The sequence below is a fragment of the Vanessa tameamea genome, chromosome 12 (assembly GCF_037043105.1).
Source record: "Vanessa tameamea isolate UH-Manoa-2023 chromosome 12, ilVanTame1 primary haplotype, whole genome shotgun sequence".
In the NCBI taxonomy this organism is placed as follows: domain Eukaryota; kingdom Metazoa; phylum Arthropoda; class Insecta; order Lepidoptera; family Nymphalidae; genus Vanessa; species Vanessa tameamea.
Window position 1 is genome coordinate 8,733,200 of NC_087320.1, and position 16,857 is coordinate 8,750,056.

Genomic DNA, 16,857 nt, shown 5'->3' on the forward strand with positions numbered 1-16,857 from the left:
GTAACTACTGAGTTTCTTGCCGGTTCTTCTCGGTAGAATCTGCATTCCGAACCGGTGGTAGCTTTACTTTAAATAGTTGGTTAAATAACGATTCAAAAGTGCTTGTAAAAGCCTACTTGAATAAAGTATATTTTGATTAAGGTAATTGGTTTTATTGCAATTATTAATTGATACAATATTACGTTTACTACAGCTATTATAATGGCTAAATAAATATTTGTGTTTCATATATAATCTTTTATTGTCTTATAACCTTAAAATATAATAAAATAATAAATATTTTTTTGGGGAATATGATGATTGCACGCTGAAAGCGGTGAACCTGGCAAAGTTTTTATGTACCTTAGGAGAGGCCTATGTCATGGACATATTGGAAATATGATGATGTTATTAATCAGATATATATTTCCATCATATTGGAATTTGCAGTAATTTCCAATATAATAATGTTTATTGAATAGTTTATTGGGTTAAATTATTTATTAACGCGAGATACTCATGCGCTATTAGTGCCAAAAACATTCACGCTAATCACAAAGAACTGTACAGACAAAGAATATTAATTTTTATATACTGAGAAAATTAATTAATCAAAATTACAGAAAATGAATGAAAATGTAGGTCGATCAATCTGATCAGAATTAAATGAAATTCCATATCAATATTACCTTTGGAAACCTTATCATATCACCCCAAGTTTGTGAACGTGGTATTTTATATAAATTTAATACCACGTTCAACACTCTTCGTGCATTATTTCCTACCCAAAACAATTGTTGCAACGTTAAAGTCATTAAATGTTCATACATGCTGCTAAGTTCCTTGCACTGACGCGGAAGTGGGCTGAACATAAAACTTGATACACCATGTATTCAGTCTCGCATTATAATATGATAGTTATTATTTCGATATTTTATTATCCTTCAGTTTGTGAAAATTAAAAGATTTTACTGTAATCTGAATTGTAATTGGTCGATGAAAGCCGATGACGTAATTACCGAACAATGAGCGTTTAGTGTTTGGTCGGAATAGTAAATCTGACTTTGATCAGCGTTTCGCGCAGCTTGGAGTAAGTTTGTTTTTTAGTTCGGTACCATTTCAAAAGGTTTTTAATCAAGAAAATTGAACGTCGAATATCCTGTTATAAACATCCAATTCTTTTGTAAATTTTTATCCATTTATATCTTATATTATAATTTTAGAAAATATATATTCACAAAATGCTTGCCGGTTTTAACAATTTTTAAGGTTTTACAATGATGCATAGATTTTTTTTTTTAAATGCTTAATTCTATTTTTTAAAAGTAACGTTCGAAGTCGAATTCAATATTTACCATTACCACAATTCTAAAGTAGACTTTTCAATGTTTTGAATATTGGTATATCATTTTTATATGTAACAATACAAAGGCCAATAACCTTTAGCGGTAAGGAGATGTTTTTGGAGATTTTCCAAAAACTTCACTTTGTAATAATATTTAGTATCATTGTTTTCCGGTTTAAAAGGTGAATGAGCTAATTTACTACAGGTACTCTACAACAAGTTGGTTGGTTGGTTAATACTCGAACGAAATGTTACTGATAAATGCACTTTCTTAGGATATTTGCCGTCACGTCCGAGCACGAAATGAATAATAAACGTAAACTAACTTCGCGAACACTCATTAAAGGTTGCCCGGAGATGAACAGCGATCCTTGTTTAGATCTCAGACTATCTCCGCTGAAATTAATAGATGAAACAAATACCTTATATACGAATAATTCTTACTGTATATTATGCAGGAATTTTAAGTAAAGTTAAATGAAACTGGATAAATGATAGTACACAGAATTGGAACAATAGTAGCAATTTATTTATTATTAATTAGTTTAGGTGTACAATTCATAATGATTAGTGAAGATGTTAAAAAACGAATCGAAGCTACATAATATACTGGCATGCGTCACACAAATATTTAGCCTGACGTTAAGTGGTCACCACCGCCCATATACATTGACGCTTTTAGAAATATTAACCATCCCTTACTTTGCCAATGCGCCACCAACCTTGGGAACTAAGATCTTATGTCCCTTGTGCCTGTAGTTATACTGGCTCGATCACCCTTCAAACAGGAACACAACTATACCAAATATTGCTGCTTGGCGGCAGAATATCTGATGAGTGGGTGGTACGTACCCAGACGGGTTTGCACAAAGCCTTATCAAAATCAATAGAATTATAATAAATATGTATTACTATATCAAAGATTTTCTACACTCTTATTCTGACCGTGCAAAGCCGGGACGGATAGTTAGTATTAAACAAGATGTGAAAGTGTTCTAATTCACCAATATTGAGTTCTATGTACCTAATGCAAATATTATATCATTTTAGTCATTACTATTTATGCCTGATACGACCTTAATTGACCTGATACGATTTGGAAAACTTCAAGAAAAGAGCGTTCACATACTTCAAGCTCGGAAACGCTAATACCTACATATTGCTCATGTTTGACTTGAATATTATAAAATTTAAGAGGACAGTCCTTGCGGAACGCCTAAATAGCGCTTACTATTTTCGAAATATCTTAAAACTGGAGCATTGATTATGGATGAAAAAAAACATTCAGTATCTTAATAGATAGATCTCAAGTTTCACCGCATGATATTTATAAAATTTGTATTAATAACTCAGTAAATTCATCGTCAACATCACTCCAAACGCTGAAATCGACCTTTTCTATTAACGTTTTTTAAGCTATTTAGCTGCTAGTTTATACATGTATTTTTGGTTAAATGGGGACACAAAAGTGTAAATAATAAGTTCACCGTGTTAAATTTCTATTATATCACATAATATTATAGTAATTTTTATTTAAATATTGCTTACTTTTTGGCATTCGTCGTCCATACTTTTTAGTATGGAGAAAATCATTTGAAGGTTTTGACTTATTATTCGACATCGCTGTCAATAAATTTTCAGTCCCTCCCCAGATCTCAAGGTGGGAGCACGTCAGTTTTTATTTCGAGCCGAGTTTTATAATTTCGCGAATCGTCTACGCACACATAGACAAGTTAGCATAAGGGTGGGGCGCGAGTGTCGTGGGATGCAATTGTTAATTTTTACCTTTCAAGATTTATCGACTATTAGTCAAGTCACATATTATTAAGTTAGTTCTTTGATAAATAAATATTTTTGTAATAATTAATAAAAATTGAACGATTTTAATTGGCTTTTTAATTACCCTGTATGAATCTACCCCATGGCGTACGAATTTACCGCATTTACTGTACGAACGTACCCCTACCATACCAATACGTGGGGTACATTCGTACAATTATTTTATGTAGAAAAAAGCCTATAATCCTTTAACCTTTTGTCATAATAGTTTTGGACTTTTTTGTAACAAACTATAATATATTTGTTACACTTAAGCACATAAACTAGGTAAATACGACAATTAATCACATCGTAAAAAAATAAAATCTGAAAAGTGTACGAAGGGTAACTATTCAACATTCAAGGTATTTTCCCCTAATGTCGAATTAAAAGTACAAAATTGTAAGGATGAACATAGTGAATACCCGAATGAACCTGAATGTAATGTAATTTTTGCACTATCCTGCTTATTTTTTTCTCTTAATACGAAATTTAAAACAAACGCCAACTCATACCCAAACTCATGTCGTTTAGTTCGTCTGCTTAATTCCTAATTATTTAAAAGCTTAATTAAAATAGTGCATAGTGCTAAGCAAAAACGGTTGATATACATTCCATTTTGTACTGATGCTATACTTAGTTAGTACATTTCATGACCAGAAACCGTCAGCGGGCCGCCCCCCTGATTTTTGTGTAATATAAAATAATTTTAATTGACTTGTTTAACCAAGAAGATTTATGTCTTTAGTTTTTAGTTAATTAAAAAAAAACTGATTAATATTTACCTCCATTATTTTTATTTATAAAATTTAAGTAAGTGATTATTTAATGTGTCTTAACGCCCTAATTCGTTATACCTACCAACCTTAAAATATCCAGAAAATAATAATTTAGTTAGAGGAGAGCAGTAGAATCAATAAAAATCATAATGTATATGAGGCATCTTAATGCACTCTGACCGCACCCTATGCTAACAAATAATTTATAATTGTGTTTGCGAGTGACAACCTTATAGCTAATACATTACTCATAAATAAATGTATTTTTATAAATCCTACGTTATGAACGCGCAATGAAAATTTAATTTATTCGTTGCAACGAAAACAAGCAACTAATTGTCTAGGGGGTGCGTACGATACACTGCACAATGCAAGTGTATTATTGGAAAGTACCTATGTGTGTGTTCTAAAATAAATTCCCACGCTGACATGCTCTATATGCTCTCTATGCTCTTAAGGCTCAAATTTTATAGATTTTTTTTAGATTTAAGTATAATTTATTCGGGCCTACTAAGCGTACATCCGAAATGAGTGATTGCGAGTCATTAAAGATATGAATTAGGAAAGTACTAGAAATAGGCCGGATAGCTGGGTTTGGTATCTCACCAAAACACTCAATGCACTATAGTTAAATCGTCGACTCAAAATATGATTTCTTAATAAGAATATTTGAAAACTTTTTAAACTATTAATGACTAATATCTCAAATAAATGTCTGTGAGTAAGGTACTAAGTATACCCGCAGTGAATATAAGCGCTAAGAATAACTAAAGGTAATTTATCTTCTGACCCTCAATGAAACCATTTTTCGAACAGCCCATCATTTGTAAGCAAATTATTCAACAGTTGGTATAGCAAGCTACGGATACTATACCAGATACCTACGTAAAATACTATGTTACGCCTACCAGGCTGTCTTAAGCAAAGTTTCCTAGAAAAATATTATAAGAAAGTTTTTTATGCAAAAGTTTGAATGTATGTATGCAATTTAAGCTAGTACGTTTGGTTTCGGCTTCGCAGGGGTGCAATACTGATACCGATATTATTTCTCATAAAAAGTAAAGGATAAAAGTGTATGTATTATACATATAAACCTTCCTCTTGAATCACTTTCTGTTAAAAATAACTGCGTCAAAATCCGTTGTGTAATCTAAGCATATTAAATCTAAGCATAAACAGGGACAGACAGACAGCGACAAGCGGCTTTGTTATATACTATGTAATGAGGATTAAATAAAAGTAACAGCCTCTAAATGTCCCACTACTGGGCTAAGACCCCCTTTCCCTTTTGAGGAATGTTTTAGAGTTGGTGGATACACATGTGGCGGAATTTCATTGAAATTAAGACACATACAGATTTCCTCGCGTGTTTTCCATCACCGCCGAGCACGAGATGAATTATAAACACAAATGAAGCATGTGAAAATTCAGTGGTGCCTGAACTTGCCTGTAATCGGTTAAGATGCACGCGTTCTAACCACTGGGCCATGTTTCGAAAAACGTTTTATAAAAATTACTTCGAAACTGACAAAACTGACTGAAACTAGAATAGTAACTATCATATTATCGCTATTTCTCTGTTACTTGTCATCAAAGTCATCAAACGAGGTATTAGTAAGTCGAATACACACAATATTAATTATAATAATTACTAAAACAATGAGCTACGCTAAGACCCTTGTGCCAGTACACTGGCACAATCACCCTTTAAACCGGGACAGTCGTTATTCTATCGCCAAACAGTAATACAGAGTAATAATGCTGTTTAGCGGTAGAATATCTGATGAGTGGGCGGTACCTAACCAGCTTGAACAAAGTCAAACCAAGCAAACATCTAGTATTTAACATCATTATATAATACAATTTTAAAATTACTGATTGAGATACAACGCACATCCTAAGCCGATGAGTCTAACGAGATAAAATTTTGCACAGGAAGTCCTTATAGAACGAAGGTGACCATTAAGAAAGGATTTTCTTTTAATTTATCTCCTAATAAGTTTAAATTGGATATGCAAGATTGTTAGAAAGTTTATGTTATGTGGAGGTCCAAGTTTTTGCGCCCACTAGGGAATTAGCTGCCTGGGATACTATGGTCACGAAAACAAATTAGCAGTCACCAGAATCTACTGACCCTGATTGAAAAACCCTTTGCCAAATTTAATTAGGAATTTGTACCGTCACACTTCTATGACATCACACAAAGAAACGACGCTATGATGAAATTTATAATGACGTCTATATAAACTTCGGCTCAAAATAAAAAAAAATCTCGAAAATATTTTTAGCATTTGTGAAATTCTTGCGTCATATTCAAGAAACAAATCTTATTATATCCAAAGTCTTGTTTGAGATAAAAATCAAATTTTGACAATAGTACATTTTTTTTGACTATTCATAAAAATCGCACAGACTTAGTCTTATTTAATTACTTTATTTATTATGGAAGCATTACACTCAGGTACCTAATAGTTCATAGTCAAAGTAAAAATACCCCCAGCTGGGAAAAGAAAATACCCCGAAAAAATGCGGTTTTCTTTCCGTCTAATTTAATAACCAAATTAAATAATTAAATTAACAAAGTTTATTACAATTCAGAACGACTAACATGAACATTACAAGAGTAATCAGTTTGTTCGTTATATCAATGTTATGAATATTAAAGAAATTATTTTAACCAAACAAGTAGGACACGATGTTATTATTTTTAAATTAGATGAATTCAAGCATGTAATTGTTTTATGAAGATTTATGTTATGAAAACGTTTTCTTCTAGAAGCGAGTGAATATAAAACGAGTAAATTAAAATTACCAGTGAATTCTCAATTTACAAACTTGTTATTTGAATCGTTTCTGTACTCTAATAATTACTTTTGAAAATAAAGAAATCTTCTTATTTTCTTTGCTATTGAGCGCTGCTGTTTTCATTTGTGGTAATTTCGTAATATAAACTTCTCATGTAAAGACGTAGAGCACCAATTTTATAATAATTTTATTGATACCTAAAAATACAAGACTGCATGGAATTGTACATTATTTTAATTTTAAGAACTTATTTTATACTAAATAATTATTTTATTTATTATTATTTTTTAAGGTTATTACTTAGTTTAATGGTTAAAAGAATTTATTGTTTAATTGAATGAATTAGATTTATGGAAACAAGTCGTTTATTTTTTTATTAATTGACGTAATGAAAAAGAAAAAACGTAAACTTACCTCACTCGAATCGTTATTAATCATCTGTTGCCAACACTTCAAACGTTAAAGAAATACACCGGTAAAAAAACAATAAATCGGTTAATTAAAATCGAATTGTTATTGATATTAGATATACTGTCTATAAAAAAGCCAAACACATGTTTAAACTTTTAAACTTTAAACGGAGAAACGGCTGTAACGATCAGTTGGAAAAGCTGCCATACCAAGTAATTGATAACTTTGCCTATATGTTTTTTAAATAATATTTGCACAGTATAACAGACAGAGGCTCCAATTAAAAACCGAAAAAATGGGAATTAATCAGAAAACCGAAATATCAATATAAACAGACAGATATGATTAAAAAAACATCACAAGCGTTAATACTGTATTCATCCAAATCAGTGTTGCCATTTTCTAGTAATCAGTGACAATAAATGTATTAAAAAAAAATCGTTAAACGTGTAACTTTTTCGTTTTAGGTAAAACCAGGTGTGTTAAAGCGTGTTAATTGATAAAAACCAAACGAAATGAATAATTTGGCCGCGGCCTGGTAGCGTTGATTGAAAAACGACTGTTCATATCGTTCTCTTGTCAGAATTAATTACAAACCAACATGACATTCATTCAGTTGTAAATTTGCGTTTAATTGAATTATAAACAGCAATGGATTATAAGCGAATAAAAGAATTAATATTACTATTGTTATATGAGATCATGGGATGATATAGTATAGCACGTATTCGTCCATTATGATTTTATTTAGCGCCTGTCAAATTATTATAGCAATTATGTTTATTTACGTGAAAGGTAATATTATAAAATTAAAGTCTGTTTTGTTGACTACTTTAATTTTGTAGTTGTAGTAAATCTTCCTACTTTATTCAATTAAATAGCATGTTTTATACAAGCACTGCAATAATAACAAAAATCATGAAGTAATATAAATAATTTGATAAAAAAGAAAGAGTTTAATGTCTGTAATTGCTAAATTCTTACCTTATAGCTCAGAACATATTAAAACATGTTTAAAAAACGTAAATTATTATTAAAATTAATAAAAATAATTAATAGTTATTTATTGAAATGATTTTCATTGATTATTTCGTATGATTTTGACGTATGACGTAGTACTTCACTTTTTGTGCAAGCTATTGTGTATGGACCGAGTTTATTAGTCCATTTTTGTAACAAGAGCCAGTTCTCCTCTCCCATAAATACTAATCCGTTGATTTATGTTCTTCAAATGTGTAAAGATCACTATAGAGTTTTCACAAGTATAAACTTGGATAAGGAAGTATTTTTTTTTCATGCTATTAAATACACGTAGATACAATCAATTGAGTTATTAAATAAAAAGCAAAAAATTCGTTGAAATTATCTTTTCAACATTTACTTATTATGCGTTCAGTAAAAAGACCAGTATGTTTCAAACATTTATTTTCGTTTCATTTGTTTAAAATTCGACATATTTTTTTACAATACCATGCTTTACTAACAGTAGAGTTAGTAATACAATAAATAAAATGTACTCGAATAAAAATATACCAATCAACAATTAAATAACATTTAAATACTTGGTTATTTCATTACTTATAGAACAACATCTCGAGAACATCAAAAAATGAAGGCTTATGAAAACACATACAAGAACTTGGTCTGAGAAAAGAGTCGACACTCGTAGAGATTTATAAAATTATCTTATTTAATTTATTACAAATTTGATCGTTTCCTTTATCATATTTATTATTTATAAGAAATTGAAACGCTTAAGGCACGGCGAATTACATCTAACTATAATATAAACTATCTTAGACACTTGGTAACCATCATTATACTAATCCGCAAATTGTGATATGTACAAAAATATTTTTTCATCTTTACTATCTAAGACTATATTACAATTGCAAACGATACTGACAAAACGCACACGACACACATAAAAATAAATGAAAACTTAAATGCAACGTTCGAAAATGGAATCTATAAGATACAGCACCATAGAGAAGAATAAATAAGTTCACTTAGACACCCACGTTCGTGAATCTAAACCGAATCGATACACAACAACAAAAATTAACACACAACGAAGTTTTGTACTCGGTCTCTTATTGGCACAATTAAACTAACGTTCTCAACGCGTATCGGTTCCAGTTCTAGAACCGATACTCTTCAAATCAAGCGCGAGTGTTTTGTCTTCTCTGTCTCTCCACCTGCTTTTTGTGACTGCGCCGTTTCCTCGCAATTATCGCCACTAGTATAACGATAACTGCAAGTGCAACCGCTACACCTATCCACCAGTACACGTTGTATGAGGCTTCTTTAGGATTTTCGATTTCGTTTTGGTCACCAACTCCTACCGGGTTTTTGATTTCTAGAACACCCACTGTTGAAGTTTCGTATTTCGAATTCGTGTCGTCATCGGTTTCGATTATGTTCTCGTGAATATCGTCGTGTGTTTTATCTAGTTCATTGTTTGGTTCGATTGGTGTATCACTTTTTTCTGATATATCGTTTTCCTGTGGTTCGGGTTCGACTGGTGGATCAACGTAGTCCTCGACCATGTTATCGCTAGCTGGATCTAATTGGTTATCTAAATACTCGTCTAAAAGCCTAAAATAATCAGTGATTCCGGTATATTCTAGTCCATTTTCTCTTTTCGCTAATAAGTCGCTGACCATTTCTGGCCACGTGGCTACGAAGCCCTGCATCATTACATCACTGAAAATAAATTGATAATGTACATTCAGTTTAAATGAAAAAAATTAGTTAGCTTTAGTTATGTTACTTACATTAAACGTTGATTATTTTCAGCTACGTGTTTGACTAAATCCGAGTCATCTGATATTAGTTCCTCAGCGAATGATTGATAAATTTGATACTTCAATATAATTCCTAAGAATTTTCTGTAATTAAAATATATAATCGTGTTAAGACAAAAAATTGTTATTGAACACGAATAAGGTATTGAATAATAATTTCTTACCCTATATACGGTTTATTTAATAAAATATAAGGATCTCCGACGATGTCGACATTTGATGTCTCAATTAAAGAAAAATTCTTCCTAAAATCTCTCCAACTATCCTCAATTTTTGCATAAGGAATTTTGCCCATTAACACATCCAATCTCCAAGTATCCGCTGCTATGTAATAGTTTAACCTAGAATTATATTAAATTGTTACTAACCTAATTAACAATGTTAATAAAATTACGTCTACTACCAAAATAGTTACTTACTTAGGCAAATCTCTTAAAGCTATTATAAGTTGTAAGACGAGTCTATGATGATTAGTATTATAGTTGAACCTTTCCAGTGGATACAATCCCGCTCTGTCTAATGTATGAGGATTCAATGATAGCAAAGACATAAATCCAGGAACCGCTTCATATATAGCTAGAAAAATATTTTGATCATTAAAAACCACGACTCAAGATATCCATAACAGTTTCAGCCTTGCTCATATTCATACCTGAGTAACGAGGTGCTTCTCTTAAAATATAAGTATTATTACTATGTAAAGCAGTGATAAGTTTGTATCTGATTTTCATTGCAGCTTCGTGGGCGTCCATGTAATTCTGAATGCTGACATCTTTACATGTAACAAATCTAACTTTGTTAGGTTGGCACCAGTCTACTACCGTTGTAGGACAAGTTCCATTGAAAGCCGATTCTAAAAATATTTCTGGTGGAAGTTCTCCCAAATTTAGTTGGCTTAATAGATTATTAGCTTCTTTGAAGGCTTTTAACCCACCGATATCCTAAAATATAAAAATATTGAATATTTCTTCTAGTAATGTGTTATTTACATTTATTAAATTTTAATTTTCAATATAAAATATACCTTCAATTGTAAATTTGCGTGGACTTTTTGATAAATGTCCGGATGTTTGGGCAACAATTTTTCGATTAGATTCGACCAGTCGTCTCCCGTAAGGGAATCTGCGAAATACATGTTTATATTTAAATGGATATTTTTATCACTAATTCCTAAAATTTCCATTAAAATACAATCAACTATTAACTGACTAAGTAATTTACATTGCTGGAAAAAAATCCTGACCTGCGTTTACTGGAACACAAAAACAAAACGAACATAATAATAACAAAAATAATAGTTATGTTATGAAGTACTTCTAACTCTGTCAGAAGAGTATATTAAAAATAATATGAAGAAATACCTATATTAAATAAAATTATTATTATTATTATCTCTCTATCTAATAAAACAATCTAAGAACAAAAAATATTGCAAGCAATTTGACGTTGGCTCACTTGGAATATATAAAGTTAATAAACCTGATCATCGAATTCCAGTCGCCAAAATTCAAAGTATTTTGAGTATAATTTGTGATACAATTTATAATATGTACTCGAAAACTTTATCAAGCTAAATGGTAATTGAAATGATGTACTCACGGAGCAAATGAATGGGCAGAGGCTCGCCGACTGCTGATGGCCCGCGAAGTTTTAACGCGGTATATTTGTGTAGCTTCAGGTATAGAGGACGAACTCGTTGCCAAAGTTCACGAGCTGCCAACAACGCCCCTTCATACTCGCATAGTGCGTCCCAGTATTCCTCGACCAGTTCGTAGTCTACATTCAAATATAAATACGTATTATATAAGTATAACACGTGTGTGCAGAAGAAAAACGTTATAAATACTTTTTTTAATTTTGATTTAAATTTAAACCTTTTATCTTAAATTACGACATAAGTCAACGAGGAGGAAGTCAAGTCAATGAGGATAAAAGGGGCGAAAATGTTTTAAGTATTTTTAATGGTTTTCATATAATTATCTTAGATATTTTACTGAATTCAAATTTAAAAAGGAATGATATAAATGTTTTCTAGTCAGTATTTTTATCCTGTTAAGAATTACATCTGCCCCATGTTAATTAACGTTACGCTGTTTTCCTTTGCGATCGTATCGCACGAGTAAAAATAGGTCTGGCAATTTAAAAACTAAGTAGAACATTTCTTTATAATAAACGATAATGTTCTATTAAGGCTACACGTGTTTATAAATTGACAAATCTTTGCAAATTTGTTAATATCGTTGACATTTCACAAAACAATGAATAGTTTTAATTTATGGATGAAAATAAAATCACAATTGATAACGTTTAAGAATATTACGTACGATTCTCTTTTGATGCATTTCTCAGCAAAGGTAAAATATTTTCTAAATAATCATGTAGTTCAGGCAGGTGGCTCTCCCATGATAGTTTCATTTGTCGTAAAACCTGTTCATCTTGCTCTCTCGCCAGACTGTTATGTAATTCTGTGGAAGGAAATTTTACGTGACATAAAATATCAGAGTAGCTATTTAATTAAAATATAAGGTTGTAAAAACAAACGACTTCATCGTTAAATATTCTTTAAGGGGTGATTAGTTAAGCAAAGTTTTATCTTCTTCTTTGCGGTGTCAAATCAATGATGACAGAAAGAACAGCACACCAGCCGTTCACAAGGCCGAAAATGTTTAATAGATATCATACCTCTCAAACTGCATGTGGTGTTAGCTCCACAGTCGTAATCGGTCGAGGTCCGAATTCGATTGAGTGCATTATCGGCAAACGTCACCAGCTGTAATATGTGGTCATATTATTGTCAATGTACAGAAATACCACTTGTTATCAAGTTTCCATTTGCCAGTCTGGCTAACCATGCTATATAAAATAATAAAATACTTAGAAGCAGTTCTTCAACGTGATGATTATTAAATCGTTAAGTTATCAAACATCCTTATGGGTACGAACTGTTGAAAAATAATTGGATTCATATTGAAGGAGATATTTTCCCCTTCCCATTTTACATTAATTAATGTTCAGTGGCATTCATTTAATATTATTTCAATACGTTTGTATAAATACATTTATCTCTATGTTCAAAGAGCAATATTAATTATTACACAGATAGTATAGGATGAGTGAATGAAACCGCAAGAGGTGAAAAGGTAATCTAAGTGGGTCAGACATAGGGAGTGTGTTCTGTAATCACGAACGGTACTGGATGCCTCAGACTGTATGATATTGGGATTAGTTTTGTCTTAATGTAATTTATTTTTATAATAGTATACGTTCCTCTTTATCTTCGAATACATATGATGTTGTTTTATTTTTCATAAATTAATTTATTTACTACAGACTCTTGCGGAAATGCTTTCGCTTGCGGCGTTGCCCGCGAATGAACCTGACTCCCTTGATCAGGTTTTATGTAAAATTCCAATTTTTTTCCAAATCCGTATAGTCGTATTTGCGTTTTTTAATAACATTTTTCGTGTATACATACAAACATTCGTATTTATAATATTAGTAAGATATTATGATTCACGTGACACGAATACTATTTGATAATAATCTTAATAACTCATACACGTTAGTGTCTTTGTAAGATATCCGTGAGATCGATTAATGATGCTTTCACTAATCCTTGGATTTAAAGAGATCATGATGTGACGTCATATTGAGGTTACAGATTTTCGATAGTCATCTGATAAACTTTATTAATCACTCAACCAAATGTTACAAAGTTTAATCTATCTGATTTATGGATAAGTGTCATGTGTTACAAATTAAGTTAGAATACATGTTGTGCCGAAAAAGTTGGAGAAACACTTAATACGGTCCATTAAACACGCCCCTCTGTTCGAAAAAGCACTTACACATATTGAGTCTTGAGAGTTGTAACAATACAATACGATTCAACTTTAAAAGGTTAAATGGACAGTCTAAGAAGGCATCACTTTTGTTAGTCATCTGAATACGTATATATGAATAGGCAACGATATTTCAGTTCAGTACCTTTCCTCCTGTGTTTTGTCAACCGATTTTTTTTACGTCCTTGAGCGAGTGTTATCAATCAAAAAAAAATTACCGTCCTTAATATTTCAGATAGTAATATGACATAAAATAAACAAGACTAACTCATCCATCGGTAACTATATTAAAATAATTCATCATAGTATTCAGTCTTTTAGTATTTTATTGTATATTTTATTTGTGTTTGTTTTTTTTTTTAATATTAGTTTTTTATTAATGTTGTTGATGAATTCAAATATATCTGATGTTCTTACCCGTATCCATTGCTGCGTGTCAAGCAGTGCATCGCCCGGTTGCAATAGCAGCTTCACGCGTCGACGCAACGTATCATCATCAGCAGATAACGCATGCGCTGTGAACGCACTTTCCACATCTGTCTTTTGTTTACGCGCGAATATACCAAACGCCTTATCGCGCTCCAACTGTGTCCAGAAATAATTACAATTTAATACTATAACATTTATACATTTATAAATATGCCCATTGACCACATTTAGATTCAACAGTAGGCATGATTTAAATTTGAAATAAGTAAGTAAATAGTAAATATTGGACAACATCACATACATTACTCTGATCCCAATGTAAGTAACTAAAGCACTTGTGTTATGGAAAATCAGAAGTAACGACGGTACCACAAACACCCAGACCTAAGACAACATAGAAAACTAATGAAATATTTCTACATCAACTCGGCCGGGAATCGAACCCGGGACCTCGGAGTGGCGTACCCATGAAAACCGGTGTAAGCACTACGACCACGGAGGTCGTAAAAATAGAAATATTAATATCGCTAATACGATGTAAAATAGTTTTTTTTTATTTTTTTTTTAATCCGTTAATGTTTGGAAATCTTCACATAAACTACTCTCGATATCAACAACTGAAAGCATTTCAGCTAATGGTATTATGGAAGCTAGAATTTTCTATAAAGTTCCTCACCTTCATAGATAAGCCCTTGGTGCTACCTAGTAGTTCTTCCCAAGCAGCTGTTGCTCTTTGGTCGCATTGGTCTTGATAGTCGAATTCTACAAGATCGACAAGAGAGACAAGCCATCGTCTATCGTCACCACTAGACGTTCCGCTTGACAGAAGAGCATAGAAGCAAATACAGAGCAGAAAGAAGTTCGGCCGCATCGTACTGTGAAAGAAACGATTCTGTTAGAAAAAAAAACTATAAATGAAAACAAAATTAATATATGACCGACGATTTTATAATTTCTTGAATAGCAATTCCAATATCAAAATCAACGCAATTAAACCAATTAATTAAAATGGAACCGTCAGATTTGTATAAAAATCTTGAGTAGGAACGTTTTTTGACTTCAAAAGTAAGCAATTATCTTAGTCGAAATGGCAAAACTGATAGCAAATGTTAGGGTCGCAAAATAATATCTGCCTATTTCTTTGGGTATCCTTTAGAAGGGTCAGTAATTAAAGATCGAACATTCATAAAATAAATGTCATGTTCTTACTAGGAGATTTTTCCCTTTTCATGATAAAACTAGTTTACTTTATCATACAAGCATTTCCTTATTATATAAGTAATTTATAAATCAATAACGCAATTCGTTTTGTTTCTCCCAAAAGTAAAATTGAAAGTTATAATAAATTAACTATTTAACATGTTAAACGTTTTAGTAGTTAAACTTTAGTTCACGTTCAAGTTCAATTTATATTTAAACTATTAATATAAATATTATTTTCTATTTATTTCAAGGAAAAATAATTATTTACTCCATTCGTAATTCAACTTGTACTTTAATGTATTTATTTTTGTACTATAAAGTGTAATTGACGGACACCTCACTACGTGTTACTATGTAAGAGTATTGTCAAACTACCTCCGAATAAATGTCACTCCAATCACTTGTAACCGAAGTCAATCGATTTCAAGGCAGAAAAACACGTAAGAGACGTTTCTCCAATTGATTCTCTATATTGGCACAAATCTATTTTAGAATAGTAAGGTAAACCAAGTAGTTTTGGGCCACCAGTATTACCTCGTAATTTTTGTAAAGTTAAGATCTTTTTATATTGTATCACATTATATTCCGTATTACTTTGATTCAACTGATCATATATGTAGTTGTAGATCATATGGACATCTCAAACAAAATAGAACATTTGTCACACCGTTATAATACATACGTTTTTTTTAAGTGTCAATGTAAAACGAGCAAAAAAAGAAAAATGAAAAATGTTTGAGGACAATGAAGGATATGATAAAAGTTATAAAAACTATGGTAGATGACGCAGACGTAAAACCTACAACGTTTCAGCAAGAAACGTGCCGACGATTAGCAGAACGCGACAAAAAAAAAACATTACACGAGAAATCTTAATCACCGCCTTAATTATGACGGAAAGAAATTTTAAGTGAACGCAAAATTTAAACGACCCATCATTGTTAAGAAAAATTGCAAATTTACAGAAGAAAATGAGATGATTTAGACGAGGATTTTCTGCTGTAGCGATATCTTCATTTAAATAGACGTAAAATATAACATACCTTCAATTATAGACTATTCTTATAAAATCTTATTCACTGAATTTCTGAACCATTTAGGTAAAATTATAGGTATTTATAGTTTTTGGGTTTATATCCAAGTTTATTCTAAGTCCAACATATAACCTTCAAGTGCTGTTTGCACAGTTACAGACGAAGGATTTTAACACAAAAAGGGGCTTTTTTTGTCGGTCACGAATTCATCAAAATATACTTTATGTACAGACTGGAGACCCGTTACAGCTTATAACATGTTTGCATTTGAATAAATTGTACATTTTATTGCCGAATTGCGATCGGTACACGAGTTCCTAAAAAAAATGTTCTTATATTTATCACATAAACTTGTGCAGTCTAACCTAAAAATGTTTTAGTCTCAGACCAAAGACATCAAGAAAT

At 31.5% G+C, this 16,857-nt stretch overlaps 1 protein-coding gene across 1 annotated transcript; it reads right to left on the bottom strand.

The window, feature by feature from the left end:
• Positions 1-8,545: 8,545 nt before the first annotated feature.
• On the bottom strand, positions 8,546-15,090 carry LOC113392940 (angiotensin-converting enzyme-like). The gene is made up of 11 exons (XM_026629570.2): positions 14,892-15,090; positions 14,204-14,371; positions 12,627-12,714; positions 12,269-12,409; positions 11,544-11,720; positions 10,969-11,066; positions 10,597-10,885; positions 10,364-10,520; positions 10,109-10,285; positions 9,915-10,028; positions 8,546-9,843 (listed from the first exon to the last, which is right to left on the bottom strand). The coding sequence occupies exons 1-11, from the start codon at positions 15,084-15,086 to the stop codon at positions 9,300-9,302; spliced, it is 2,148 nt and encodes a 715-aa protein (XP_026485355.2). The 5' UTR covers positions 15,087-15,090; the 3' UTR covers positions 8,546-9,299.
• Positions 15,091-16,857: the final 1,767 nt, after the last annotated feature.